The sequence below is a fragment of the Aquarana catesbeiana genome, linkage group LG01, assembly GCF_042186555.1.
Source record: "Aquarana catesbeiana isolate 2022-GZ linkage group LG01, ASM4218655v1, whole genome shotgun sequence".
Classification (NCBI taxonomy): domain Eukaryota; kingdom Metazoa; phylum Chordata; class Amphibia; order Anura; family Ranidae; genus Aquarana; species Aquarana catesbeiana.
Window position 1 is genome coordinate 170,526,585 of NC_133324.1, and position 17,837 is coordinate 170,544,421.

The following is a 17,837-nucleotide window of genomic DNA, read 5'->3' on the forward strand; positions in this document are numbered from 1 at the left end:
GCCTGCGCACCGCTTCAGTGTGAAAGCCCTCGGGCTTTCACACTGAACAAACAGCGGAGGCTGTTTAGGGGCGGTTTGCAGGCGGTATTTTTAGCGCAATACCGCCTGCAAACCGCCCCAGTGTGAAAGGGGTCTAACTGCCTGCAAATTGCACTTTAGTCCAAATGAATCACGGGGCATGTAGTTTCAGGAAATGATGTGCGCAACAAGCCTACACTCCCTCCTGTTGCCCTGAGATTTTAAGAGGCTCAGGAAAGCTGACATCACAGTGGGAGATACCATTCTTAGGGGGTTTGATTTAATCCTGGGATTGAGCTTTAAAACTTTTGATACTTTTGTCACACGTAGACTATACGGCTTATTTTCATACTTACTACCTTTGAAACTGCTATTTCATAGCTTTTGTAGCAACCACCTAGATAGGTGCTAGGATTAGATTTAGTTCTGGTTCACTGTGTTCAGTGGAGCTGTATTGTTGTTTGCTAGATAAATTTAGCTTGTCTCACTGTAACCAGTGTGGCTGTAATTGCTGTGTTAGTTGTGCTCACTGTAATCGGAGCAGCTGCATGTGATTAGTTATGTCTGCTCAGTGCTTCAGCTGCTGCTAGTTTGACTGCTTCCTCTGCTTTCCAGAGAGCAGTAAAATCCTCTGGCAAATATGTGTGGAGCAATGCAAATAACAGTATGAATATTTATACAGCCCCGGCCAATCCCAGAAAGGATGGCCCTGAAGGTTATTGGGAGTCTATATAAATACTTTGAGGCAAAAGAGCTTCTGGGTTGTTGCCTGCTAGAGGGGAAGTCCAACCTGGAGGTCTTGCTACCCTCCGGGCAGCGCTGCCATGTGCTTGCTGTTCATGAGGCTTCAGGTGGGCGACCTGAGGGTCTGGATGCTGAAGCTACAGAAAGCTAACTGAAGGGCTGTTGTCTGAAGATCTAGTCTGGTACTACAGGAAAAAGGTGTAGCATCAATGTTAGAAGGAGGCAACCAACTTTCCTTGGACATTTGGGCATACAGACCTCTGAGAGATATCTTCGAGACTTTTGGGCTGCTGCCACCCCTCTTGTGCTGGAGAGTCTGCTGTGTGTCGGACCAAAGGGGACATTGGCTGGTGTCCTGAAGAGCTTAGTCTATCTAGTTCTTTATGAAGGGACCCTACTATGGTTGCTGTAAAGAAAGAAGCTTTTACCTTTCAACTGCTTCTACTACAAAGCCAAGTCCAAAATTTGCATGTGCAAGGACCTCTGCGTCAGCTTTTCAGAAAAGGGCTTACTGTCCTCAACCTGTACATAGCTCTCATTTTTGGAGTACTCCACTCAGTTCCCTGACCCCTATCCCAGTTACTCCGCAAATAAAAACAACAAAAAGAACATCCTAGACTGGTTTTTGAGGCAAAGAGTGACTGTGATCTTGTGCCTGACTGCGTGGCAATTTACTGGAAAAAGAACCTGGGCGATTTCCAGCGGCTTCTTCTGGGGTAGTGGTACACTTTGTACTAAACAGTATATACTGTACATGCTATATTTAAAACATCATTGGACACATGGCTAAGAATTCCCAGAGCACTAAGAATTATCTAAAAAGACAGCACAGCAGTAGTTGCCTCCTTTCAAGCACTATATCTTTCTATGAAACCCCTGACAGAGCCATGCGGAGGAAGGAAGAGAGCGCTTGATCAATTGAGCAAACAACAAACTTTTTACAACAAAGCAGTTAAAGAGACAGAGGAAAAAACATTGAAAAGGAATTTGAATCACCATCTGATGGCTAAGCAGGAGGATACAAAACATTATTATGCAACATTTACCCAAAAAAATGTAACTGTATTTTTAAAACAGGCTATAACAAATAAAGAAGGAGAGATCTACAAAGCCACAATACATTCTCTTTAAAGAACAAAGCTGTATTTCTTGCTATACCTGAATTCAGACATTATCGTACTGTTCATCAGAAGCAGACCAGAATTAGATTAGAAATTGTGGCATTCCAAGGACTGCTGGTTTTAGTTCCAAAGCTGCCCCAGAAATGTTTTCTATCAGGAAAATCTGTATGGCATGGTGCCACCACTGTACATAAAGTAAATTAAACAGGCTTGTCTGAGTTAAACTGTGCCATTGAAAATAAAGGCACAAGGCCGGGTAGACTTTTAGAAGAAACCATACCTGAAATGTAAACTTCTTTGGTAAATATAAAAATTTCATCCAACAAGCACTGATTCCGATCTCAAGGTAATGTATGCATGATTAGCATTTAATCACTGCAGTCTACTGTAGAAATTCTCATTTTCAATTGCTTGCTTGGAACGGCTCCATCTCTTCCAAACTTCACATAATACTTTAAATTGATGTGAAAGCTCAAATGCTTTTATCAACAGAATTGTGAACTGCATGAAAATAAACCTATTTTTGTTAAAGTCTATGCAACTACTAAGGAACTTCTTTTATTTGCTCCCTTTTGTTCTGTTAAATATACAAATGAAAACATTTTTATATCTGTTCAGCGCCAAAAAAATACCTGTTGATCATGTCAGAAATTAAGAGTTGTCATTTGTCTTGTTCATGCTTGTTAAAGCCTAATCAATCATCCCAGTTCTCATCTTGGACTACAAAAAAATTATCCCCCATGTTGCAGACACAATCTAAAGAGTAAAAGACTATGGGCTGAAAAATAAACCACATCCCACATAATTATATCACAAGCAAATAAACAAGGATACAAGGATAGCAGACGCCTGATATACCTAGACACTAACCACCACCCCAAATTGCCAACACTACATGTACTTATTTGGAATCTAAGATTCAATACATTGCTATATGTAATCCGTAATCCCCTGGAATTTAGGGCTTAATACTATATATAAATTATCAGGAAATTCTGGATGGGACCTATGATTGAGGCAATATAGAAACTGTATCAGTAAGCACATGTATATATACTTTTTCAAATGGTGTTATATGTTCATTTTTAAAATTATACTAATAAAATTGTAGTATTTTGTATAATAACTGTTGTACTGTTGAAGTACCTCAAAAGTCTGCTATCCCTATTTCCATCTTTGTGATATCCCTATATTGTGGAGATGAGATGAGGAAGGGATTTGGTATTTTAGCAAAAGACAATTAGGCAGGACAGACACCAAATCTAGTAAATTTTAGTCTACAAAATCTTGTGTGTTTTCAGCCTACAGCAAGAAATCAAGAACTGAGTGCATTTTTGGCAGACCAACAGGTATTTTTCTGTACTTGCAGGGTCTTTAAAAGGACAAAATGGGCAAATGTGCGTATATTTTAAAAATGTACTGCATATGTATTTTTTTTATTTTGCCCTGACATACACTTTAAAGATACATCATTAATTAACCAGTTAACGACCGCTCCCACCGCACAAATACTGCGGCAGGACGGTCTCTCTGCACCAGATCATGTACCTAATACGTGATCTGACACTTCTGGGTCTGGGGCGCGCGTGCCGCAGGCAACCTGCTCCCACTGTGATACAACGGGAGCCCAGCAGCGTGTACCATGGACTTGATGTCCGCCGGCACCCGTAGAACGACAGCCTTTGTAAACAAGGCAGATTGTTGTTCTGTCAGAAGGGATGGCCCAGATCCTGCCTTCCCCTAGTCCCCTAGATCTTTGCCTTCCCCTAGTCAAAGCACTTCCCCCACAGTGAGTAAGCACAAACTAGGCATACATTTAACTATTTGACTGCCCCTGATGTTAACCTCTTCCCAGCCAGTGTCATTAGTACAGTGACAGTGTATATTTTTAGCACTGATCACTGTATTAGTATCACTGGTCTCCAAAAAGTGTAAAAAGTGTCCGATTTGTCCGCCACAATATCGCAGTCCCGCTATAAATCGCGGATCACTGTCATTACTAGTAAAAAATAGAAATAAAATAAATAAAAAATCCCATAGTTTGTAGACGCAATAACTTTTGTGCAAACCAATCAATATATGCTTATTGGGATTTTTGTTACCAAATATGTAGCAGAATAAATATTGGCCTAAATTAATGAAGTAACTAGATTTCTTACATTTTTTATTGGGTATGTTTTACAGCAGAAATTTAAAAAAATATATATTTTTTTGTTTATAGCGCAAAAAATAAAAAACACAGAGGTGATCAAATACCAACAAAAGAAAGCTCTATATGTGGGAAAAAAAAGACAAAAAATTTATTTGGGTACAGCGTCGCACGACCACTGTCAGTTAAAGTAACGCAGTGCCGTATCGCCAAAAATGGCCTGGCCATGAAGGTGGGTAAACCCTCCTGAGCTGAAGTGGTTAAAGCGACCCTGTCATAAATGATGTAGGGGTTTTCTATTATTTAGGAGAGTCTAGATTCCTGGGCTGTTATCCACTGTTTCCACTACTTTTTGGTGCCCACACCAGTGGCGGCAAACAAACCACCCGACCCCCCCTCAAGCAAAACCAACCCCCCCGTGGGTGGTACCCAGGCGGTATGGCTCTGTTGTTTGCGGCAGTCGGGCTCCGGGGTTCATGGCGATGCAGAGCAAAATCACTCCCTCCAATGAGGACGGCCTCCTCCGGATCTCCCGGATCTCCACGTACATCCTCCCCCGGAACCAGACAATACGGTCGCTTCTCCTCTCGGCCAATACGGTCTCAGGACCCATTTCCTGATTGGCCAGGAAGGGAATATTCATTTGCTATTGTCACACAACTGGGTGGGCTCAGGGCGCAGTGCTCTGCACCCCGAGCCCACCCTTTTTTGAAGCCAATTAGAGCTTCAGGCTCTAATCATGTGCTTCCAAAAAAAAAACTATAGAAATCCATGTGTCTGGTGCCCTGCATGTAGATTAGAGGCCGGACGCATGGGTTAGAGGGGCCACTGGCCCACACTTTATTTAATCCTAGAATGTTTAGAGTAATGATAAGCTTATTTTAACTATTATTAAACTATTAAAAAACTAGTATTGCTGTTATTATTGTTATAATGGAATTACTGTATATAGCACCAACAGTTTCCACAGAACTTTACAAAATACAGGGAGACAGTACAGTTATGCCCCGTACACACGGTCGGACTTTGTTCGGACATTCCGACAACAAAATCCTAGGATTTTTTCTGACGGATGTTGGCTTAAACTTGTGTTGCTTACACACGGTCACACAAAGTTGTCGGAAAATCCGATCGTTCTGAACGCGGTGACGTAAAACACGTACGTCGGGACTATAAACGGGGCAGTGGCCAATAACTTTCATCTCTTTATTTATTCTGAGCATGCGTGGCACTTTGTCCGTCGGATTTGTGTACACACGATCGGAATTTCCGACAACGGATTTTGTTGTCGGAAAATTTTATATCCTGCTCTCAAACTTTGTGTGTCAGAAAATCTGATGGAAAATGTGTGATGGAGCCTACACACGGTCGGAATTTCCGACAACAATGTCCTATCACACATCTTCCGTCGGAAAATCCGACCGTGTGTACGGGGCATTACAATCCAATCCAATACAAGAAGGATAGGAGGGAACAGCTTGTTAGAGCTTACAGTATAAAAGCAAGGGGCAAGTAGTACAAAAGGTAATAACTGTGAGGGATGAGATGATGTATAAAGTAAAAGCTTAGTTTTTAGGTGGTAGAGAGATAGGCTTTTCTGAATCTTGCTGATTGCTATGGCTAATACCTTTAGGGTATGTTCACTCCAACCTCTGGGTTATAATGCAGCGGTTGGTGTGTAGTGCAATCTGGATGGATTGTGGGGCATTGCGCTGTTCACTTTATTTTTAAATAAGTTTTATGTCGCAGAAACAATTCTTAAAGTTTAGTTGGCCACTGTGTAGTGCAAGGCAGTGGATTGCCTCACGCTGTGCTGTGCTGAAAAAACATACTGCACACAGTGCTTTTTTGCACCACACACCAGCGCAATGCAGTGGTGTGAACCAAGCATATAAAGAGACATTTTGCCTTATCATGTGTGAATGTGCCCTAAGTGGTTGTTAACTCTCACATATACCCATCTGAATAGCTTCAGATGATACACAGAGATGAAACAAATCTTCCTACATAGGTTTTACTTGTTTATCTGCAATCTTCTCCTCCCTACGCCCCTTCAAAAGGGCAGAAAAGTGTTAAAATCTTTCTTCATCTGTAAGGAGCACAGAGGAGAGGGCGGAGAGACTGCAGTAACAGTGTCTGCGGGCTGATTGGATGAAAGGAACCCCCCCCTCCACACAGCAGAAGAACTGTCTTCTGAATAGACAAGCTCTGTTCTGAGCTCTCCCCCCCTCCCCCGACACAAATTTATCTTGTGTTGGGAAAACTTCTCAGAAGTGTCTCTTGCTGATAACAGAGGAATTAAGCACCAGAGAGAAACGACACTTAGAGCTTTGGAGAGAGATATGCAGACACTGCAGATCATAGGTGGGCACAGCCTATTACATTAGGGTGTGCACCTCAAAGTTCAAACGCGTGTGTTATATGATAGTGTCAGTAGGACAGTGGATGATGGCAGTAGTTTTTATTTGTATTATTTTAGTTTGTATTATTTTTTACAATTTTTTTTTTTTTTTAATTAATTTTTTTTACACATTTTTTTTAGGAGCCCTGTTAGGGAGGCTTTGGTGAAATATCATGGGTTTAAGCAGCGGAAATCTGCACCACACAGGGTGATTAGGGTGTGCCCAGGCACACCCTGTGCGCATGCCTATGCTGCAGATTTGTGTGCTTTGCTCAGATTCCATGACTGAGGTTTACAACCACTTTAAGGCTCCTTCTTTCCTTGAATTCTGAACACAAAACACTTGCTCAGCACATACAGTATCTTTATTCAAATACATGTATAAAAAAAGAAAATAAAATACGCTGGAGATTTGAAGTTATGGTGCTTATTAAGCAAAATCCTTCTAGCGACATAGGGGAGATTTACAGGTTTTGGATTAAAAAGTGAAAGCTTTAGTGGCACTATTCTGTCTTCATTGTGTATAACTGTATCAGCGATTATAAGATGCTGAGTAACTTTTCTTCCTAATGATTAACATGTGAGAGCAAAAAAATATGATTTGGAAGACTTGTGCAGGAATTAGAATAAAAAATAAAGTCAGATGCCTGGTTACTATTATGTAGTGCAATGTAAAACTTTTGAACCCCGGTCATACTTGTGCATTTTTGGCTTTCTTATAGCCCAACTACAGGCTGGGCACCTGCAAATATTTTGCCTCAGTGTTTTGGAGCACCCCCTCTTTGTCACCTTTATTTTAAATAAATAGCCTATACATATCATACATTTCCTACAGTCTTTGGTCTGATCGAATGACATCTTCCTCCTCTTCTTCCTTTGGTAGTGGCGGGTTCTAAAGGCTGCAGAGAACATTATCCCTGAATGATGTACTCACTGCAACATTCATCTGTGAGTCCATGGTAGTTTGCCATTGCTTCTCCCCGGGGATGTGTCCATGACACTAGTAATTAATTTGGTTTTGGTCTGAACTCCACTCACCCAATCAACTGAGGTCAGAGCATTCCCCGCCCTGTAGGATCACATATACAAAGGAGCTGGGATGCTTTGGACCTTATAGGTCTAATATGGCCATATAGTTATATTAGATCAAACCCGAGCTTATCCTTACTTGACACCCTGAGCTGACAGGAATTAAAATGAATGATACTAATTGGTATTCAGCCCAGAAGGGGACCGGCACTGTTTTGCAGAACCATGTGTCTGAAATAGACACCACTGGAGATAGGGTGAATATTGCAGTGGGGGTGCTTTAAAGGTTTCTCTTTAAGTTGGCTTGTAAGGAGCAGGGTTAACTTGCATTAATAGTTCCATTTGTCATGCATTGTATTGCTTTGCATTTTTCTAATAATGGTATGTCTTATTTCTGCTGTATTTGAAATGCTTTTAATCCTCTGAACAAATCAATGGAAATGCAAGGTTAACTAACGGTATACAAATGACAACCATGTAATGAATCATTTGTAAATGCATCCTAAGCACATATCAAAAGCAATAGATATTTCTGAGAAAGTACCTAAAAACGTGCTTTCTCGTGCTTGGCCACGTTTGACAGACTTCTGAGTCTGATGCCTATGGACACTTATGCCCTGTACACACGACCGGTTTTGCCGTCGGAATAAACTCTGAAGGTTTTTCCAACGGAGTTCCAACGGAATTCCGCTCAAGCTATTTTGCATACACACGGTCACACCAAATTCCGACTGTCCAGAATGTAGTAACATACAACACGTACAACGGGACTAGAAAATGGAAGTTCAATAGCGAGTAGCCAATAGCTTCCGTCTCGTACTTGCTTCAGAGCATGCGTTGCTTTTGGTGCGTCGGAACAGCATACAGACAAGCGTTTTTTCCGATAGTAATTTCTTCCGTCGGAAAAATATAGAACATGTTCTCTATCTAAGTCCGTCTGAATTTTCGACGGAACAAGTCCGAAGAGGCGTACACACGGTTGGAATAGACGAGAAAAGCTCCCATCGGACTCTTTCTGTCAGAAATTCCGCTCGTGTGTACGCGGCATTAGCCTTGTCTTGGCTAATGGTTAGGCTAAGGATGCTTGGAAAGATTTCACCATGTACTTTCACAGCTCTCTGATGACCAAATTATATGTACTTTGAAACCACAAACTTTCTTATAAGTAATGTTTGTTTTTCAGATTGGCTACAGAACAGCAAAACCTCTGTCATATAATGCACACTGAAAATGATTACAGACAATCTCCTCTTTAGACCTAGCTATAATTTTTAATTTTACACTGAAGCCAACAGAGAATTTATTGGGCAGTGTAGACCATTACTCTTGGTGAGCACTGAATGGAAAGCATTGGAATTTATCCAACCTAATGTTTATATGCAATAACCCATAGCAATTATTCAGAATCTATCTTCAACTGGTCTCGCTTCATCAAAGTGAATTCTGATTTTAGATATGGGTTTGGAACTTAAAACGGTTCTACAGATTTAACAAAAAAACATTAAAAGTCTGGAGCTACAAATACTGTAGCTGCTGACTTTTTTAAAAAAAAGGACACTTACCTGTCCAGGTATCCTGTGCCGTCCTTACCTCAGCCAGTTCTTTGCCTGCCTTCTGGTCCTTGGCTCCAGCTGTGACTCCTTGCAGCTTTACAGCCAGCTTCCAACTGCGCAAGCATGAGTCGCACTGCGCTCTGTAAATGGACCCACAGCCTTATGGGACCTGTGACATGTCCCAGAATGTTGCGTGCGGGCAGGGAGGGGAAGGGAGTGAACTAGTCCCCCCCCCCCCCAGCAAAATAACAGAAGGAGGTGTTAAAGCGATTGTAAACCGCTGGTGATTTTTTTTTTAACCTGCAAGGCAAAGTTATAATGTGCTAGCACATTATGTGAAACTTACCTTAGCGCTAAGCCCTTCCAGCGGCGAGCTGTCATCACTGACAAGTCTTCCATCTTTACTCATCTTCCTTCCTGGTTCACAGACTCTGGCTGTGTGAGCGTGGCCATTCCTTCAGAGGTGGCAGGTGGGCCATTCCTTCGCATGCACCAGTGACATCATTGGCTGCATGTACAGTAAATATATCCTAAAAAGTGCAAGTTTAGGAGATATTTACAGTACCTATAGGTAAGCCTTATTATAGGCTTAACAAAAGGTAAAATTCATGTGTGGGAGTTTACTCCCACTTTAAAGTGAAACTCAAAGCGGAACTTCCCATTTAGGGCGAATGCCTAACATTAGCTATGTTTAAAAATGTAACCTGTGTAGAAAAGATCAGTATACATACCAGTTTTTAATCTGCTCCAGGCCAGTTATGTGATTCTGCAGCTCTGACTCCACTGTGTTACGTAGAACTCAAAAATGGCTGGGAATTCCAGGAGCCATGATGTCATTCTTAGGCTCCTTTGCTTTTTTAAAAATAAAATTGGGGCTATTTATTACAGCAAAAAGTACAAAATATTGTGTTTTTTCAAAATTGTCGCTCTTTTTTGTTTAAAGCGCAAAAAATAAAAACCACAGAGATGATCAAATACCACCAAAAGAAAGCTCTATTTGTGGAAAAAAAAGGACATCAATTATGTTTGGGTACAGCGTTGCATGACCGCGTAATTGTCAGTTTAAGCGACGCAGTGCCGTATCGCAAAAAATGGCCTGGTCATTGAGCAGCCAATTCTTCCAGGGCTGAAGTGGTTAAGCATAGTCAAGCTTTCCTTCCACATAGCACTAAGAGCTCTTTATTGATTATGTCTGTCTTTCTCAATTAAAGGGTAAATTTAATATATACTGTATATATACAGTATTATAGACTGGAGAGGGTGTAAAATGTAGAAAAAATTATCAAAACAAAATATTCAAGGGGCAGTGCTGATTAGATCTCTAAATATAACATTAACAATACTGTCTCAGTTACCCAAGGGACTGCTAAACTGTCAACTGAACTCTTAAAGCAGATAATAAAAATCAATGGTGTTTAGCAAGAGGTGTTCTTTTTGAAACAGTGGTTGCAGGAAACAACCTAACTACAAAATAGTTGAATAAATCAATCGGAGCAATATACTGTGAAAATGAATGTGAAAATATAATAATAAAAAGTAGCTGCTGTCACATTAAGTGATTTCACTACCACCTGTAAACAATTTAATGTGCCAAAAAACAGTGCTGCGCTACTTAAAACCATGCATAATCCATGAAAAATAAACGGTGTAAATACAATATATTAAAATGTTGCGCTATTGAATGAATACAATAATACTCAAATACAAGTGGGAACATCTAAAACAAAAGTTCATGTGAGAAATATTTGATTGAAGAAGATCCTGCCATAAATGAATTCATCAAACAGTGAAAACAAGGATGAGCGCTCTCCACCACCAGTTTCACAGGCTGCTCACCTCATATCAGAGAAAAACCTGCAGTTATCCCCTCTGGAGAAATGTTGACACCTGGTGTTCTGTAGATCACAGACCTCCTTTGGATAAATGGCTCCTTAATAGGGTTCCAAGAACCCTGATCGTCTTGCCCAATAGAGTGGTTATATGTAAAAGAAAGATAACATCTAGTGCTCTCCGTTTCCAAAAGATTTAATGGTATAAAAGTAAGTCCACCCCTTACTGAAGAAGTCAAGACGACACATATCTAGGGGTCAGGGCTTATGCACTGATGTCACAACCACGCCCATTTTGAGATTTGGATGTTTGCTATGCCTTGCAGTTTGCACAAGCTGATTGTGCTTTTCTTGTAAGTGTACCTATTTACCTTTATACATTAAATCTTTTGGAAACAGAGAGCACTAGATATTACCTTTCTTTTACATATAACCACTCTATTGGGCAAGACGATCAGGGTTCCTGGAACAGTTTATTTTTCACTGATTATGCATGGTTTTAAGTAGCGCAGCACTGTTTTTTGGCACATTATATTCACCTAGCTACTACTACAATCCAGTACACACAGCAATTTTGCTAAAATCAGAAAATTCGCTAAATATTCTTTAATGTGAGCTCTGTGTGATCCCCTGTGGAACAAGAACATGCATGTCCATAGAGTGCAGCAAGGAATCTACATCCTGAAGCCTGTGCTCTGTACCGTTCTCTCCTTCCGCTTTCCTGCCCCACCTTGCTTTCTGCATGTGAAAGACAGTAATTGATGGTGCTCCAGTATCATGAGCAGGTGTGTTCCAGGATCACAAGATTACAGATAAAAGTAAATGGGGTGGTCTGGAGCAGTACAACAATGCCTGCATGAAAATATAAACTGTGTAATTTACAGTATGAATAAAGAGCCCCCATATACATATCTAAATAAATTTTTTGACTAAAGTGTACCTTTAACGAATGAAACAAATTATTTGAGTAGTGATGGGGTTTGATTTTCAGTTTTGAGAAGATGAGATAATGTCTTCACTAATTTACATGGCTTAGTAAGCTTGACACATTTCTCATTGCTTTATTAATGGTGCCCTATGTCTTATGAAACTGATTTACGTATTTGCTTTGGTTATGCAATTTTGAAATACATTTGCAATTTTGAAATAAAAGCGCAACTCTGGGTTCCATGGTCTCCCTCTCCTAAACCTCTTTCCTCTTCTTTTTTTTTTTTTACTTATCCTTTTCTGATGAATTCTGATCAGTCACATGAGGCCTCTTCCTCCTTAATAATTTTCTGCTGCTGGGTGGTACTGGATGATGCCGAAAGTGAAGCTGACATGGTTACTCCAGTGTTACTCTCTACATCAATAAACACGCTCAGACGACAGGGCTATGTTGTGCTGCACTCACTGTCTTAACTTTGTCTTCCTAGTCAAGTAATGTCGAATGTAACTAAAACTGGTAGATTGAGGACATCTCGTTGTTGAAAATAGGTACTGCGGGGGACAGCTATAAATTAGAGATGAGCCTGAGCTGGTTTTTAAAAAAATTAAAAAAACTGATTCAATATAAAAACAAGTAGCCTGAAATTGGGATTTAAACCTCTGTAGTGCAATCACATTTGCAGCCTCTCAATATTTTAATTTCTTTCTTTTAAATATAAGATCCCCCATTCTTCTTTGCCAAGAAGATCCTGTATCTACCATGTCTGAATTTGTGTTAGACATTGACTTGTCAATAGCCAGCCAGTGTTTCAAGCATGAGACTTACGCTGGTGGAGGCCACTGCTTCTTGGACACTTTTTGTGATAAATTCCTGTGTAATCCTCCTGGTAGGTAATTCATTGTAGAGGGAGTTGATTAAAGCCACTTTAGCTGCATCTCTCCGTGCTTCTGCTCTGCTGGTGCAGTACTGTGAAAAAAAATATATATATAAATAAAATGATTGATAAATAAAATGATTGAGATGCACAGAACGTTTCAGAGTCACTGTAAATAACCTGGCTGTGTAACAAATAGGGTAAAGGGCCAATGGCACCTTAACATGAAACTTCAGTTTTGGTGATAAAAAAACAAGCCACTCAAGATGAACTCATGACTAGCGATAAGTTAAGGTGCAAACACTTGGGAAACTGTCACATGATAGCAGGCCACCAGCCCAATCAGCTATGGCTGGGGAATTCCCTGCCCTGCAGCCGCATGTAATTTAGGGTGGAAATGCTGGTGATATATTTGACCTAATATGGCCACATGGCACTATATGGACAATATCATAGCTCATCAGTACTTCTGACTGGTAAATTACAGGGTATGCCTTCATGATCATCATGTGAGCAACCTCAGCGCTGTAAGAAGAAAAAGTACATAATTTTAATTTCTGTAGCCTTTAAGAGTTTAAAAAGCACCTCAGCAAAAGAAAAGGCTTGTGTTGACATGCTTTGGGTTTTGTGTTGATACCACTAGTTTGACATCAGTTTGGAATTCTTCTGAGATCATTCATAATTCATAGTCAGGTGCATTTATTCTGCCGTTGACATTCTTTTCTCCAGCATTGGACCAAGTGGCTTTTGTATTCCTATAGAGCTTTATGGGAAAGCAAAATCCACTTGAGTCTAGGTTTACACTAACAGTGAGATTGAAATTGTTTGAGTTCAACTAAACTTGCAGGATTTCACACCCGCATGTCAGTCCGACTTTGGGAGCGATTTCAGAGAGACACAGATGTCTATTGAAATCACATCTGAAGTCACTAAAAATAGTACAGAAACTACTTTTGGGAATCGGTGCGGTGCCGCAAATGAAGCGTTGCACCGATTCGGACAGTGCCATTGCCTCCAATTGCTGCCGATTTGGCATGCGATTTGACATGTCAAATCGCATGCCAAATTGCATCAATGTGAACCTAGGCTTAATCCGAGAAAAGTCCATCGGCACAGATTTTTAATCTCCTATTTACATAGTTATATAGTTGGTGAGGTAGAAAAAAGACACAAGTCATTCAGGTCCAACCTATGTGTGTGATTATATGTCAGTATTACATTGTATATCCCTGTATGTTGCGGTCATTCAGGTGCTTATCTAATAGTTTCTTGAAACTATCAATGCCCCCCACTGAGACCACTGTCTGTGGAAGGGAATTCCACATCCTTGGCGCTCTTACAGTAAAGAACCCTCTACGTAGTATAAGGTTAAACCTCTTTTCTTCTAATTATAATGAGTGGCCACGAGTCTTGTTAAACTCCCTTCTGCGAAAAAGTTTTATCCCTATTGTGGGGTCACCAGTATGGTATTTGTATGTTGAAATCATATCCCCACTCAAGCGTATCTTCTCGAGAGAGAATAAGTTCAGTGCTCGCAACCTTTCCTTATAACTAATATCCTCCAGACCCTTTATTAGCTTTGCTGCCCTTCTTTGTACTCGCTCCATTTCCAGTACATCCTTCCTAAGGACTGGTGCCCAGAACTGGACAGCATACTCTAGGTGGGGCCGGACCAGAGTCTTGTAGAGCGGGAGAATTATCGTTTTATCTCTGGAGTTGATCCCCTTTTTAATGTATGGCAATATTCTGTTTGCTTTGTTAGCAGCAGCTTGGCATTGCATGCCATTGCTGAGCCTATATTCTACTAGGACCCCCAGGTCCTTTTCCATCCTAGATTCCCCCAGAGGTTCTCCCTCCAGTGTATAGATTGCATTGATATTTTTGCCACCCAAATGCATTATTTTACATTTTTCTACATTGAACCTCATTTGCCATGTAGTTGCCCACCCCATTAATTTGTTCAGATCTTTTTGCAAGGTTTACACATCCTGCAGAGAAGTTATTGCCCTGCTTAGCTTAGTATCATCTGCAAATACAGAGATTGACCTGTTAACCCCATCCTCCAGGTCGTTTATGAACAAATTAAATAGGATTGGTCCCAGTACAGAACCCTGGGGGACCCCACTACCCACCCCTGACTATTCCGAGTACTCCCCATTTATCACCACCCTCTGAACTCACCCTTGTAGCCAGTTTTCAATCCATGTACTCACCCTATGGTCCATGCCAACGGACCTTATTTTGTACAGTAAACGTTTATGGGGAACTGCGTCAAATGCTTTTGCAAAATCCAGATACACCACATCTATGGGCCTTCCTTTACCTAGATGGCAACTCACCTCTTCATAGAAGGTTAATAGATTGGTTTGGCAAGAACGATTCTTCATGAATCCATGCTGATTACTTCTAATGATACCGTTCTCATTACTAAAATCTTGTATATAGTCCCTTATCATCCCCTCCAAGAGTTTACATACTATTGATGTTAGGCTAACTGGTCTGTAATTCCCAGAGATGTATTTTGGGCCCTTTTAAAATATTGGTGCTACATTGGCTTTTCTCCAATCAGCTGGTACCATTCCAGTCAGTAGACTGTCAGTAAAAATTAGGAACAATGGTCTGGCAATTACTTGACTGAGTTCCCTAAGTAGCCTCGGGTGCAAGCCATCTGGTCCCGGTGATTTATTAATGTTAAGTTTCCCAAGTCTAATTTTAATTCTGTCCTCTGTTAACCATGGAGGTGCTTCCCGTGATGTGTCATGAGGATAAACACTGCAGTTTTGGTTACTGAAGCCCCCCGATTCCCTCGTGAAGACTGGGGAGAAGATTAAATTCAATACCTTCACCATCTCCCCATCTTTTGTAACCAGATGTCCTTCCTCATTATTTATGGGGCCAGTATGGTCTGTCCTCCCTTTTTTACTGTTTACATACTTAAAGAATTTCTTGGGATTTTTTTTGCTCTCCTCCGCTATGTGTCTTTCATGTTCTATCTTAGCCGACTTATTGCACCCTTAAATTTTTGTTGCATTCTTTATAAAGTCTGAATGCTGATGATGATCCCTCAACCCTGTATTTTTTGAAGGCCATCTCCTTTGCTTTTATATGCATTTTTACATTGGAGTTAAGCCATCCAGGACTTTTGTTCGCTCTTTTAAATTTTTTACCCAATGGGATGCATTGGCTAATGCCCTTATTTAATATGCTCTTAAAGCAAACCCATTTCTCCTCTGTGTTCTTTGTTCCTAATATTTTATCCCAATTTATGCCTTCTAGCAAGGTTCATAGTTTAGGGAAGTTGACTCTTTTGAAATTCAGTGTGTCTTTGTATTCCCCTTATGTTTCCTTTTTGTGTGATTTATCCTGAAGCCAATTGACCTGTGTTTGCTGTTACCTAAATTGCCCCGTATTTCCACATTCGTGATCAGGTCTGTATTGCTGGTAATCAGTAGATCCAGTAACGCTTTATTTCTAGTTGGTGCGTCTACCCTCTGACCCATAAAATTGTCCTGCAAGACATTTAGGAACTGGTGAGCCTTAGAAAAATGCGCGGTTCCCTCCACCCAGTCTATGTCTGGATAGTTAAAATCCCCCATTATGATAACACTTCCCATCTTTGCTGCTAATCCAAATTGTGATAGGAGATCTGTCTCCCCTTCCTCCCTCAGGTTAGGGGCCTATAGCATACTCCCAGTATTATTTACCCCTTAGCTTCATCTCTTTGGAGCTCTACCATAAGGATTCCACCTCCTCCCTAGCTCCCTTAGTGATGTCACCTCTCACATTCACTTGGAGATGATTCTTGATAGATAGGCATACACCTCCCCCTTTTTTACTCTCTCTATCCTTGCGGGTATACCCTTGAATGTTTGACAGCCAATCATGAGAGCTGTTGAACCAGGTCTCTGAAATTCCCACAAAATCCAAATCCTCCTCGTACAACAGTATCTCTGGTTCACCCATCTTGTCCGCCAGGCTCCTGGCATTGGTGAACATGCCACATAGTTTAGACCGGTCGCATATTATCCTCTTATTGGGTGTTCTGAGATTGCAACTAGGACTTGCTACTATACTTAGCTTGGGTTTATGTGCTTTGGTCAACCTACAGTGGGGACGGAAAGTATTCAGACCCCCTTAAATTTTTCACTCTTTGTTATATTGCAGCCTATTACTAAAATCATTTAAGTTAATTTTTTCCTCATTAATGTACACACAGCACCCCATATTGACAGAAAACACAGAATTGTTGACATTTTTGCAAATTTATTAAAAAAAGAAAAACTGAAATATCACATTGCCCTAAGTATTCAGACCCTTTTCTGTGACACTTGTATATTTAACTCAGGTGCTGTCCATTTCTTCTGATCATCCTTGAGATGGTTCTACACCTTCATCTGAGTTCAGCTGTGTTTGATTCTACTGATTGAACTTGATTAGGAAAGCCACCCACATGTCTATATAAGACCTTACAGCTCACAGTGCATGTCAGAGCAAATGAGAATTATGAGGTCAAAGGAACTGCCTAAAGAGCTCAGAGACAGAATTGTGGCAAGGCACAGATCTGGCCAAGGTTACAAAGAAATTTCTGCTGCACTTAAGGTTCCTAAGAGCACAGTGGCCTCCATAATCCTTAAATGGAAGACGTTTGGGATGACCAGAACCCTTCCTAGAGCTGGCCGTCCGGCCAAACTGAGCTATCGGTGGAGAAGAGCCTTGGTGAGAGAGGTAAACAAAAACCCAAAGATCACTGTGGCTGAGCTCCAGAGATGCAGTCGGGAGATGGAAGAAAGTTGTAGAAAGTCAACCATCAATGCAGCCCTCCAGCAGTCAGGGCTTTATGGCAGAGTGGCTCGACGGAAGCCTCTCCTCAGTGCAAGACACATGAAAGCCTGCATGGAGTTTGCTAAAAAACACCTGAAGGACTCCAAGATGGTGAGAAATAAGATTCTTTGGTCTGATGAGACCAAGATAGAACTTTTTGACCTTAATTCTAAGTGGTATGTGTGGAGAAAACCAGACACTGCTCATCACCTGTCCAAAACAGTCCCAACAGTGAAGCATGGTGGTGGCAGCATCATGCTGTGGGGGTGTTTTTCAGCTGCAGGTACAGGACGACTGGTTGCAATGGAGGGAAAGATGAATGCAACCAAGTACAGGGATATCCTGGACGAAAACCTTTTCCAGAGTGCTC

At 41.0% G+C, this 17,837-nt stretch overlaps 1 protein-coding gene across 1 annotated transcript in view; it reads right to left on the reverse strand.

Annotated features, from left to right (window-relative positions):
- The window catches only part of LIX1 (limb and CNS expressed 1), a 265,464-nt gene that overhangs the window by 104,992 nt on the left and 142,635 nt on the right, over positions 1 to 17,837 (reverse strand). The window contains exon 3 of the mRNA XM_073624559.1: positions 12,598 to 12,738. Coding sequence (XP_073480660.1) covers positions 12,598 to 12,738 — 141 coding nt within the window. The remainder of the gene's footprint in view (positions 1 to 12,597; positions 12,739 to 17,837) is intronic.